This window comes from Acanthaster planci, linkage group LG12 (genome assembly GCF_054643075.1).
Source record: "Acanthaster planci isolate LZ-2023a linkage group LG12, COTS_SCS, whole genome shotgun sequence".
Lineage (NCBI taxonomy): Eukaryota > Metazoa > Echinodermata > Asteroidea > Valvatida > Acanthasteridae > Acanthaster > Acanthaster planci.
Window position 1 is genome coordinate 6,915,479 of NC_141788.1, and position 13,082 is coordinate 6,928,560.

At 41.7% G+C, this 13,082-nt stretch overlaps 2 protein-coding genes across 5 annotated transcripts in view; one reads left to right on the forward strand and one right to left on the reverse strand.

The window, feature by feature from the left end:
• Positions 1–12,612, forward strand: cherp (calcium homeostasis endoplasmic reticulum protein). Of its 3 annotated transcripts, XM_087143874.1 has the most exons (18): positions 1–145; positions 653–823; positions 1,161–1,693; positions 2,189–2,326; positions 2,469–2,620; positions 3,185–3,296; positions 3,893–3,982; positions 4,454–4,639; positions 5,159–5,246; positions 5,727–5,798; positions 6,363–6,464; positions 6,729–7,012; positions 7,375–7,508; positions 7,927–8,127; positions 8,657–8,878; positions 8,980–9,056; positions 9,490–9,666; positions 10,035–12,612. In XM_087143874.1, exons 1-18 carry the CDS (start codon positions 118–120, stop codon positions 10,052–10,054), a joined length of 2,787 nt encoding a protein of 928 aa, XP_087000000.1. In that variant the 5' UTR covers positions 1–117; the 3' UTR covers positions 10,055–12,612. The 3 variants fall into 3 exon arrangements, with proteins under 3 accessions (XP_087000000.1, XP_086999999.1, XP_022087763.2); XM_087143873.1 differs by lacking the exon at positions 10,035–12,612 and having other exon boundaries at positions 9,490–9,704; XM_022232071.2 differs by lacking the exon at positions 10,035–12,612 and having other exon boundaries at positions 1,161–1,675; positions 9,490–9,704.
• The window catches only part of LOC110977764 (phosphoinositide 3-kinase regulatory subunit 4-like), a 19,747-nt gene continuing 16,819 nt past the window's right edge, over positions 10,155–13,082 (reverse strand). The window contains exons 30-31 of one of the 2 annotated variants that reach the window (XR_015427323.1): positions 11,809–13,081; positions 10,155–11,478 (exon numbers count right to left, since the gene is read on the reverse strand). Coding sequence is in view for 1 of the 2 variants with exons in the window: in XM_022232187.2 (XP_022087879.2) it covers positions 12,868–13,081 (214 nt within the window). In the remaining variant the exon portion in view is untranslated. Of the gene's footprint in view, position 13,082 lies in introns of both variants that reach the window. The other variant, XM_022232187.2, reaches the window with a different exon arrangement.

Here is a 13,082-nt window from a genome sequence, read left to right on the forward strand (position 1 = left end):
CTAATCATGTCAATAGAGGGCGCAAAACAGTTGGGGACTGGGTTCGCGTCGCGTTGGCTGCGAGAAGTGGGGAAATATCACCAATAAAAATAGGTTATTGTGCTCAAGTTTCCCACGATGGATAATCAGCCAATCGCCCCAGACGGTGAGTTATGCTTTGTGAAAATTACTGATCGATTTTACTGGCAACAAGCAACGTAAATTCAGCCTAATTACCGAATTGTTAACGCGCGTTGTACCAATTTGGCGCACCCGTCACGCCAGCCATGTCAGCATGGTCAGCCCGTTCGCGCATTTTCTCAAGAAGTGACTAGTGTTGATGGTTGTCTTCGCTTGTATTTTAAAGTGTTTGTTACAGTCATTTAAGACATAATCTGAAATACAAAATCATGTAAAAAATTTATGTATAAACTTTAAGTCCGAATCCATTTGCGCGGAAATTCAAAGCGTACTGTCCGGAAACTGGGCACAAGATTGTAAATTGAAGGTCTCCTTTTCCAAATAGGCCCTAGGCCTGTATTTCTTTGAATGCATTTTGTATTTTTCAGCACTTTGCTTTCTTGACTCTGATTTATTTCAACTGGCTAATTGACTACTTGGATTAGCCTAGTTATGATTTTTTTTCTTCAATTATTTTTGGGTGAAAATTCAGATCCTGAACTGAAGAACATCATTGACAAGCTGGCCAACTTTGTGGCTAGGAATGGACCAGAGTTTGAAAAGATGACGAAACACAAGCAGATGAACAACCCTAAATTCAACTTCCTGTATGGAGGAGAGCACTTCAACTACTACCAGTGTAAAGTTGCAACTGAGCAACAAAGTGAGTTTCATATATTTCAGTGCTTGCCAACTTTACTCGAACCCATCCTTGAATATCAACCTCCTGTTCTTGTCTGAGTTTGTCAGATTAGGTCTGCATAGCTAGGCTTCCATTAAGATACGTTGGTCTTGATGTTTTAGTTCTGGATATGATATTTGATGTCTGTGTCATGTTCCATTTTGATGGATGTTGGGTGGTTCTTAGTGAATACTTCAAGAAAGAATCACTTCAAATGCAAAACACTGCAAAATTCCATTTTTTGTCTACCTTGCTAAAGTTTGTTGAAAGCACATCTGTCAGAGTCACTCTATAACCATATTTTATTTGATCATTTCAGTCATGCGACAACGTAAAGAAAAGCTAGCTCAGCAACAGGCTATAATTCAGGATGTCATCACCCAGCAGTCTATCCAGTCTGCGCCCTGGCAGCAGCAGCAACAACACCCCCTGCCGATGCCGCCGCAGATGCCAACACCGCAGATGCAACAGCCACCCCCGCAGATGGCCCCGCCTCCCTGGCAGCAGCCGCAGCCCCAGCCACACCCACAGCCCCAACCTCCCCCGCCCATGCCGCACCCATCCCAGCCGCTGGCCCCACCACACCACCCAGCTTTACAGCAGCAGCAGCAGCAGCAACAACAACAACTGCAGTTTCAGCAGCAGCACATGCAACAGCAGCTGCAAGCCGAGAAGGAGAAGCAAGACCAGCTACTGAAGGAACAGCAGGAGAAAGAGCAACTGGAACAAGAACAGCAGCAGATCCTGGGGGAGCGAGAGCAATTAAAGGCACAGATCAAAGAGAGCGAGGAGAACTTACAGAAGCAACATGAAGTTTTTCTTCTCCAGCAGCAGGCAAGAGCAACTTACCATGTTAGGAACTTTGAAGTTTGAAAACCTGTGTAGCAGAATTCCCTTCTTTTCAAATCATTGGTGGGAAACCAGTCACAGGCACTTAATCTCATGCGATACTCTCTGGTAACCAGTTTTTACCAACCAGAAATTTCATTGGGAAAGATCGCCATACTCAGCCACCACCTGAGACCTTGTGCACAAAGTCTATGGGTCATGACAGAAAAAATGTAATCAAACAAAACTTGAAGTTTTGTCTCTCCTAAATTAGTGTTTCTTCCCCAGATTGGCACATTCTGGTAGTTTTCAAGTCATTAAGGAAGATTGATGGTGTTTGATTTGTTCCCTTTTGAATTGAAAATTCCTGAGTATGATAGTGCCTTTTTCGTAGAAAGAAATCATATTTACATTGCAATTTTTCCAATTTTGTTGTTTCTCGACTGGCGATTTCCAAGTCTTGAGAGTCTCTATTGCATGGTAACTCATATTTCTTTTGATTTTTTTCTCAATGGACAGGAGCAGATTGAGTTGGGCATCGTGTCCGCTCAAAATCAAGAGATCCAAAATCTAGCGAAGGAGCTGGAAGTGGATATCGGAGATTTTGACACCAGGCTTCAGACCATCATTGATTCCTGCACCAAAGATGCAATATCGGTAACGACTGATGGGTTACATAAGCCAGATTTTAACCCAAACCTAACAGGAGAACAGAATACACTCCCAGTTTTGTTACCAGGTGAAAAAGAGCCATTGCAAATCTCTGTGAAATGTTGAAGTTGACTTTTTTCATCAACAGAACGGAAAGCTCTGGATATTTTCCTGGGCCAAGTCTGACAAGCACTGCCTACTGATAGCTCATTATCTCCTGCATAAGATTATACCCCTTGGAACTCCCTTTGAGGCCAAGCTACATCTGATCTATCTCATCAACGATGTCACTCATCACTGGTAAGCCCACCCAAACAAGCACGTATGTTAGGTCCTTTCTAACTCGGGTTGTAAGAAAGTGTAGTTCCAGTCTTAAGGAAATGTCTCAAAAGTCTGGAACAATTGTGCTCTGTTGGATGGTTCCCTCTGGAACATTAGCTTTCCATCAGAATGTTCCTGCATCGTGGAAATGGTCCATTTTGTGCGGAGACCACTCCGAGGCACTGTTCCATTGTTCCCAGTTGCAGGTCACCAACACTGGAATAAAAACAAGGTGTTTTAAATTAAACATTCTGAAAAAAACGCTCCCTAAGGATGGTATATTGGACAATCTTTTCATTGCTAGGTCCTGTGGTACTCTGAGTGGAACTCTTAATCACTGAGCACCGGTACCAGAAACGTTGGCCGTATATGCATATGGCCGGGGTGCCCGAAATCATTCAAAAGGAAATGGGCTTTGTAACAAACAACCGAGCTCGGAACAAAAGATCGAGCTGCCATGTTATTCACTGCCCTACCTGATTTGATGCGCAGGTTGTTTCTGAGTTCATAACAGTTGATGTTTTGTTTAAAATTATTTCCTAGTATGCGGCGCGGTGCCGGTAATCTCCAGCAAGCGTTAGGCCAAGTGGTCGGGCCCATCTTCTGCTCGACGTACCTCAGCGCCGACGAGGAAAAGAAAAAGAAACTGGAGAAGGTAGTCATGTTTTGAAGGGAAAAAGTATTGAATTGCAGACTGTAAGGATGTGTTTTGATGTATCCACATGAATCTGGATGATGACTGTACGATCAAGACCAGTTCTGTTATGGCAGAAATGTCATTGCAGTTGATATTGCTTTCATTCTTTCTCTTGACAGCAGTCAGTGATGTTTCCCCAATCACTAAAGACTCTCTGAGAGGGCAGTAATTGTTAACCACATTTGCATTCTTGGATGCACGGTGCTTTCTCAGTTTTGCAAAATATTCTGTTTCTTCAATAGTTCTGGACTTGTTAATTTTCAAATTTTATGTCGTAAGCATGTGAGTCAAAATGACAGTAAGGGAAAAAGTTGCGAAACCTCGGTCAGAAAAGTGGCATTGTTTAGACCAATGACCCATTGCACTACCCTCTTGAGTTGCTCATTTTGAGTGTTTCCAGAAATACTCGTCAGAATTTCCTGAGTAACTCTTGGCCCTATCTAACAATCTGTGATTTTCACTTCTTGCGCCCACAATTTTTGTAATGAACATTTCTCATTTGTTCTTGGACTGGCTCCACTGACCTCTTGTGTCATGCCTATATTTTTTGACAGGTTCTCAAACTGTGGGAAACGAACAAGTACTTTGGTGATGATGTCATGATAGCATTGAAGAACCCGGAGAGCTCCATGTCAGCTTTTAAGGTAAACATTTGTCAGCATTTCTGAAAAATCTTTCCATAGCAAACACAGAACTTGCATGAATAGTTTGAGTGTGACTAGGGGGCGGCATAATTTTGTCATTATTTTCAGTTCTGACAACCATTGCTAAAATAATTGGCTGTCAAGATGTGACATCATCACTACCTATGATCAAAGTCCATCTCGGGCTTCCTTTGGAGAAGTTTTCAAACTCACTGACCAACTCTGGCCATGCAGGTGTCCATCCATTTATGGAAGGAAAGAAGTAACGGTACCTCGGGCTGGACTCAGATCCACAATATGCAGAATTACCTTCAAGATGTTGAGTTTGAGGACCAGAGACCACAATTCAACGGCATTACTCCCCTTGTGACTTCATTATTCAGCGCCATTACAATTCAAGAGAAATCACGCCAATGTTTGCGTCTCTTCCATATCCCTGCCATCACACGTCTTTTGCCTTCTCCATTTCAGGCCGGTCAGCTAGAGCAATTTTCGGAGGTGGTATCTCATGTCCGAGAGGGCATCGCTGAACAGCTGTCCAGACTGCAGAAGCAACATGACGAGTTTGTGGATCATGTCAACTCGATGATTCAAGGCCTGGATGCACGTCTCGATAAGTTGACCGGCAACGACCAGAGCACAGTTGAAGCCAGACAGGTAAACAGAAATGTCAGCCAAAAAGGATTAATGAATCCCTTATATCTAAGATGGATTGTAGCTCTGTCTTTAGAATTGCAGTATTGCTAGTGTTTGAAAAGATGTGGACAGAGTGCTTACATATTTTAAGATGGGGGTAATTTTCTTCCCAGAATTTTTTCTCCGATATAGAGGGCTAACGGAAAAAAATCTATAGTTTTCTCTTATACCTTGAAATCCCAGAAAATGTCTTTGAAGTAATTTATCAGAAAAATATCAAATGGATTTTTTTCCTATCCTATGAGCCATACTCCGACCTCCTAGAGTGCCCAGCCTCCAGCAGAAGTCGTTTATATTTGGAACTCCACAATAGCTAAGGAATTTTCAATGAGAATCCCTGAAAGCCTTGGAAAAGGCCTTAATTTTTTTAGGTGAAATCGTTGTGAGGTTTGAGATAGCAGGAAATGTTTGCATCGGAATGAACTCTCTAACATTTGACATATTGACTGAACATTCCACCTGTTCCCTCGTTGCTTGCAGGAAGCTGATGATCAAGGACCTGATGGCAACGATGTCAACACATCCATGCCAGGGAACAACCTGCCCCCAGCTAGCATGTCCATGATGGGTAGGTCCAATTCAACTCAACAGATACAAACATTCAGTTTTACAAACTTGCTAAGCATAAGAAAGGTTACGCTTGGCTATATGAGCTTACCAAAATCCAAATCACTTCTTGTAAGTAATGTGTGCTCTCAGTACTGGCTGATCTTCAGAACCAACCAGCCAACCCATTAATCCTGATGTTTGAAAGATAAAGACATCTGCACTAGGAAGCAGGAGGTCGTGGGTTCGAATCCCACTCCAGGTCCTTAGACAACTTGTAACATCCATTACAAGATGTACTTCAATAATGGGTTTTGCCCTTACACCAACATGTATATTATAACACTGTATACTTGGTGTTTGTCCCAGAGCTTGCAAATACATTCATAAGCTGACTTGGGTGGGACTCGAACCCATGACTACCAGTACAGATCCAGTAAATTAAATTTTGAACCTTGTTTTAGACCGGTCTAGACAGTTTTTATCTACGTTTTATTCTCAGGAGCAGGAGGTATGCCTGGGATAATTCCTGGAGCACCAGGGTCGGTATCCTCAGGGCCTGGTATGCCACCAGGTAGGTACTCATAGAATCCCCACATGATCCTCAACCTTCCCACATCCTTCAAAATCCATCAGGAGGATCTGGAGGATTTTGTAGGATCAAGGAAGGTTGAGCTTAGCCACTACAAATTTATACAGGACTTACTCCATGTAGGTTTGTAACAAAAGAGTGTCCCACAGGATTCTTACTCAATGGAGCATTTTGGACGATTCCAGGATTTTTCTAGAAAAAAAATTGCCAAGAATGTCAGTTCAATGACCTCCAAGCGACTCTAACATCCAAGACTTCTCAGTATGCTCTCTCAGAATGGCTTGAGCATGTCATCAGGTATCCAATAATCCAAATAGTATTTGATTTCAGTACAGTATTGCAGAATGAAGTACATTTACTGTGGATTCAGGTGAAGTTTGAGGCTAACACCCGTCGTGAGTTACCTCTGAAGAATGTCAGTCTTGTCAAGTTTACATCCCCTAACACCTGTTACACCTGTCTGATTCGTTGGAAGATGCCATTCTGGTCATGATTGGTTTTTTTATCAAATCTTATAAACCTTTGATTGTTATTATGTTGTTGCAGTTCCCATTGATCCAGCTGCCATGGCAACCATGTTCCCCAACTTTGATCCCTCTGTGCCCCCGCCAGGCTTTGGAAGCATACCCAGGGTGCCCTTCCAACCGGGTAGGTGACGATCAAACTCTGTGACTGGTGTTTCTGGCAAAGAAACAAGCTGTCATCAAATGGATTTTCAGTGCTGGCTAATTGTTATAAATCACACATATCACTGATTTGCTTGGAGTGAATGCAGTGTTCGTTATCTTCTGCATGTCATGCAGTTGCGTTAGAGTTTGACACTTATGAAGTAAAAACACCCCTGAGATAGCATGCTTGTCAAGTCCCCAGTAAGATTGTTGATAAAAGGTATAATTTTGGCCTTTCTTGCAGGTTTGCCGCCTCCAAATTTCCCCCCTCCTCAGCCAGGCATGCCGCCCCCGATGCCCATGCTCCATCCGCCTAACCATCCCCGGGGGCCTATACCCCCGATGCCGGACTTCTCCAAGCCTCCGCCCGGCTTCAACGAGTTCCCTCAAGATTTTCCGCCAGACTTCAACCCCAATGTGCTCCCGCCGGACATGGAGATCATGCCGCTGGATCCTAACGACCCATCCCTCATGCCCGAGGTGCCCTACTTCGACCTTCCAGCTGGTCTCATGGCTCCGCTCGTCAAGGTATGGCAATCTTTTCCCTTGTTTTGGACACCTATCAACATTGACAGATATCACAGGGAGAAAAGATTTATTCAAACATATCCTGAACCAGTCTGAAATTAAAGCCTTCTATTTTCAATTTAAAGTGGTATTTTGGGATCTCATGAGGTACGTACTCCAATTGGGTCTCTCTGAGAAAAAAAATTCTGAAGTACTGAGACTAAGCAATAGGGTGTAATAAATTTCAAAAAGTTTCAATTTGTAAGTTCTGAATAGGCTAAACTGACTTCCTGGCACTAGTTAAGAACTGCTGTTTTGAAAGAGGAGTTATTCATAAACTTTGCTCATGTAAGCGATGTTTTCATTTTTGTTGGCAATCACAGCTTGAAGACACCGAGTACGAACCGTTGGACCCTGAAGACATCCGATTACCTCCTCCACAGCCCCCCAGCAAGAGACTGTTGGCAGCTGTCGAGGCCTTCTATGCACCCCCGTCAAGAGAAGCACCAAGAAACAGGTACACAAAAGTTCCGTTTCAAGACCCCCCTCCCTTAATGCCCTGAAGTGTGACGAGATCAGTGGATCAGTGTACATCAAGACCCCGTAATGGTGGAAGTTAAACCGCAGAGGTCCCATTAGTGTGTTTACATTTGCTGAACTGGCAATGAACTTTAATTCAACAGTTTACACAGACCAGTAAATTAATTGCAGATGGTGGCTACCATTGGCTGTCGGCAGGCTGTATAGCGCCCTCAGCAGTTGTGCATGGTGCCAATACATGACCGGAATGCTATGTTGCAAAACAATACCTTTAATTTGAATCAGAATGGTGACTGTACACGTCATAACTTGTTTGGGGTTGAGGTTTCATTGTGAAAAGTTCTACAAAGGTTATTGACGTTAAACTGTAACGGATAATGTTTGGATCGTTCCAGCGAGGGTTGGGAGCAAAATGGGCTGTTTGAGTTCTTCAAGGCCAAGCAGAAATATTCCAAACTGAAGAAGGAGAGGTTGGAACATGAGGGGGTACAGAGGAAAGTCCACATTCCCTCACCGATCCGTCGTGACAGCTCATCGTCCCGATCACCATCCCCGCGTCTGGAGGAAGACGCACAGAGGTCCAGGAGAAGATACAGGTAGACACAAGGCTTGTTTCACGCTGATTTTGATCTCCGTCAGTGATCCCAACGCCGGTTCCCTGCATTTGTGAGGCCGGTTCTGGTGCCAGTGAATCAATGACAGACTTACTGATCAAGATTCAGAGATTCAAGCCCTGCTAAAATCACAGATGCCGCAGCCATCTTGGTCTCATGCCCGTATATCAACGTTGTTTTTAATTATCTTTGAGTTGGTGATCACACCCAGCACCAGACTAGATTGCTTCAGTCCTCCTTGTGCATTCCTGACAGAAGGAGTGATATAGACGAATCCAGTGACATGTCACTGGGCATTCCTGATGGCCCCCTTTAATGGCAGAAAGCACTTTGTCAGTCTTTGTATAGAGCGACTGCCATGAAACAGTGGCTCCATACAATAGCTATCACAGTGCTTACCACCATTGCTGGGGGCCACTGCAGCTTACTAGTGATAGTGTCACAGCTGCCACCAGATTTGCTATTATTGTAACGGCATATTTCAAACCTTGAATCTTCTTCTTCACCGCAGGTCCAAGTCCAGATCACGTTCCCGTTCCAAGTCACCGGTTCGCCGCCGTCGGTCAGTCTCTCCGTCCCGCTCACGGTCCAGGTCACCCCCTTACAGGAGGCGGAGCAACTCTAGATCCCCGCCCCCGCGCAGGAGGAACCGGTCGAGATCCAGGTCACGTTCTCGCACACCCCCACGGAGGCGGAGAGAACGATCCCGGAGTCCGTCACCAGACTTTGGAATGCAAGTCTATGAAGTTCTCTTATTGTAACACAAATTAAACGAAGCAGTTTGATAGAACTAATTCTCTAAACCATTTTCTTGTTTGATATTTTTCTCTACAGACAACCATTTTACCAAACCAACACCAACACCAGGCTAGGTGAAGAAAACAAGGGAGCTTTGCTCATGAAGAAAATGGGTAAATATCTAAACTTTAAACCTTGCTTTCTCAAAATTGTTCTCTACTACACAGAGTGACACCAGAATTGGTCACCACGTTGATAAATTGTAGTGTTGGGATTCTCTGTGGCTGTCATTACAACACAGTGCAGTTACTACCTTACGGCATGATGTTTCTACAATACCTCAGAATGCCTAAAACATGCGACTCCCAAGCCGAAAGAAATTTTTAAGAGAATAAAAACTTGATAGGTTTATGTTCTGATGACGTCATGCTTTGTTCATATGTGCCCCTTCCTGTGGAGCCAATGGGGGGCGGGGCCTCGGACCACCAATCATCTTAGGAAAGCACACATGGTAGCAATCAGTGCCGAGGTGTATTGCAGAGTTCAGCGAAGAATGTTTTGCAGAGAACTCACTGCATTTCTTCAATGTTTTGCTCGGATGTTTAGGTTGGGGTGGGCAGGGTCTTGGAGCGAGGGAGCAAGGCATCGTCGACCCCGTCTCGGGAGGTGAGGTCCGTGACAAGATAGACATGTACCGCGGCGTCGGCATGGAGATCAATGATCCCTTTGAGAGCTTCCGTAAGAACAAGAGCAGCAGCTTCATGACCAGGATGAAAGCCAGAGGTGAGAAAAGGGGTGGAGCCTAAAAAAGAACAGGGGAGTGGTTGAGACGACCGGGTTCTGGTCCAGTTTCCTACAGATCTGGACCTCTTCTTGGGATTTGCTTGGATGTTGTTAAGGAAACACTTCCAGGTGACAAGGTGACGGCCAATATTTTTCCTTTTTGTGGGTTAGGAGCAGTGAATTAAGCATAATAGGCCAAATCAACTGTTTTCTCTTTCATGTTTAACATATTTTTGAGTTATCCAGCAAAAGTTAACATCTTCAGATTACAAACAAATGTAAAAAGTATACTTGTTGTAGCCATGATATGGCTGATTTTTGGTAAGCTCTATGTCACAAGATCTGTTTCTACTTTTCATTTCTTGCAGCTGCAAAATCAGGGAAATGAGCACTTATCAAGATCAGGAGCCTGGCAGTTGTCAGTAAAAATTCTTCAGCCAAAAAAAGTGAGGGTGGAAACGTTTTCTCTAATTCACAACAAAGAACACTTTTTTCTCAAGTTTTCTTTTGTTTTATTAAGATTAATTTCTATCAGTTGCCAATGATGGGCTATTTTACAATTATGTACATAAGTCTGTTCGTTATTAAACAGTAGGGAAGTTTAACTGCAAAAACAGACTCGTGGGATGTCCATCAAGCCAAGGCAGGTCAAGGATAGGACCGTTGCTGATGCAAGTGTTTCTATTACTTGACTTGGCACCAAATCATTTTTTTAAAAGGGCTGGAATGCACAGAAGCATATTTGGAACTTGTTTGAGTCAATAACACAAACAGTTCAAATGGAAATAGAGATTTCGCACTTTGAAAAAAATACAAGGGGTTACCCTTGCCAAAAAGTCAAATTTTGGCCAAAATTTAATTTTTCTACAATTCATTCAGAAATCGTTTTTGGTTGAAAATCAGCAAATTTTGGATGTTTTGAGTCATCAAGATGGCAATTTATCTGAAGGTACAGATTCCATATTTTGAAAAATATGCCAGGGGTTACCCTTGCCAAAAAGTCAAATTTTGGCCGAAATTTAATTTTTCTACAATTCATTCAGAAATCATTTTTGAATGAAAATCAGCAAATTTTGAATGTTTTGAGTCATCAAGATGGCAATTTATCTGAAGGTACAGATTCCATATTTTGAAAAATATGCAAGGGGTTACCCTTGCCAAAAAGTCAAATTTTGGCCAAAATTTAGTTTTTCTACAATTCATTCAGAAATCGTTTTTGGTTGAAAATCAGCAAATTTTGGATGTTTTGAGTCATCAAGATGGCAATTTATCTGAAGGTACAGATTCCATATTTTGAAAAATATGCAAGGGGTTACCCTTGCCAAAAAGTCAAATTTTGGCCGAAATTTAATTTTTCTACAATTCACTCAGAAATCATTTTTGAAAGGAAATCGGCAAATTTTGGATGTTTTGAGTCATCAAGATTGCAATTTATCTGAAGGTACAGATTCCATATTTTGAAAAATATGCAAGGGGTTATCCTTGCCAAAAAGTCAAATTTTGGCCAAAATTTAATTTTTCTACAATTCACTCAGAAATCATTTTTGAAAGGAAATCGGCAAATTTTGGATGTTTTGAGTCATCAAGATGGCAATTTATCTGAAGGTACAGATTCCATATTTTGAAAAATATGCAAGGGGTTACCCTTGCCAAAAAGTCAAATTTGGGCCGAAATTTAATTTTTCTACAATTCACTCAGAAATCATTTTTGAAAGGAAATCGGCAAATTTTGGAATGTTTTTGGAGTCATCTAGATGGCAATTTACCTGAAAGTACAAATTGCATCCTTTGAAAAAAATACAAGGGGTTAACCTTGCAAAATAATTAAATTTGGGTCAAAAGTTAACTTCTTTCGCAATTCAACCAGAAATCATTTTTCAATGGAACAGCATATTTTGAATGTTTTGCAGTCATCTAGATCGCAATTTCACTGAAAAATCAGATTCCATATTTTGTAAAATATGCAACAAGGGGTTAGCCTTGCAAAAAAGTCAAATTTGGGCACGAAATCTAATTTTTCTATAATTCACTCAGAAATTGGTTTTGAATGAAAATCAGCAAATTTTGAATTTTGGAAGCATAAAATTGGTAATTTAACCGAAAGAGCAAATTTCATAGTTTGAAAAAATACAAGGGGTTAACCTTGCAAAATAATTAAATTTAGGCCAAAATTTAACTTTTTTGCAATTTACTCAAAAAAAGTTTTGTTAATAAAAGGCGGCATATTTTGAATGTTGTGCAGTCATTCAGATTGCATTTTCACTGAAAAGACAAGGGGTTAACCTTGGAAAATAAATTTTGGCCAAAATTTAGCTTTTTTGCGATTCACTCAAATAGTTTTATAATAAAAGCAGCATATTTTGAATTTTTCCACAATTTGCAGTCATTTACATGTAGATTGCAATTTCACTCCAAATAAAGATTGCAAATTTTTAAAAAAATGCAAGGGGTTAATCTTGCGGACTAACTTTTTGGCTGAAGGTTCACTTTCCCTATTAATCGCTAAAAATGTTTTTAATTGAATGGAAACATGTTTTGAATCATTTTGTGCTATCTAGACTGGATTCCAAAGATAGTGTAGAGTTTGAATGAAAGTGCACATTTTCAAACATATTACAAGGGCTTAAAACGGATGAGATCGACATCACCTGCACCAAAGGTACCAATAAGATGTATCCCAAATACATAAACCTGCTGTGATAAGAAGCTGGTTATGTACATATCCCCAACTTTGGAATTATAAGATCAAGAATTTGTTTTGACTTTGTCAGTTGAATGTCCTCTCTGCACAGCAACAATGCCATACTTCACAGGATTTGGTATTTGAAATATTTTGCCCACTGTTAAAAACAAGAAAATAATTCGTGTCAAAGTAAGTGGTACTTTTCAGTTTTTTTTATGTATTGAATTAAAATGGAAATAAAAAAATGAATGTTCATGTGGAAATGTTCTTTGCCTAAAACCTCTCGTTGAATATAGGTTTGGATCAGAAAAGTTCAGTTTTCTGACGCTAAGAAATAATGGCCAGTTAAAACAACTGTCTTTACTGAAAGCAACGTGGAACCAGTTGGCAGCAGTGAACAAGTGCATGACAGTTCAGTAGGTCACCCACTTTCGCTGAGCAAAGATTTACAATGTATGGCAAAATTCTTCGCTTACCAGCTCCATGAAATTGGCAGCAATGCGAAAACAAGGAGGAGGTTATTTCCATATTTTGACGACACCGTCCTGGGATGTTGTGGCCACCGCAGCGCTGCTGGGCGATGTCAGGAACACACCCATGTCTGTGATGACGTTACGGTGACCAACAGGAACCTGCTCTGTACCTTGCCGTCCAGTCTCGCTGACGTTTGCTGTGCTGCGGTGCTTGTCATAGGTCTCAATAATCACCTCTGTGCCGTCGATTAATCTCCGTC

Bases quoted from the DNA above. Each gene is read 5' to 3' on its own strand.
- cherp (XM_087143873.1), top strand. From the start codon at position 118: ATGGATAATCAGCCAATCGCCCCAGACG. The intron at 824-1,160 runs GTGAGTTTCATA...TGATCATTTCAG, and splicing joins AGTTGCAACTGAGCAACAAA to TCATGCGACAACGTAAAGAA. The intron at 7,509-7,926 runs GTACACAAAAGT...GGATCGTTCCAG, and splicing joins AGAGAAGCACCAAGAAACAG to CGAGGGTTGGGAGCAAAATG.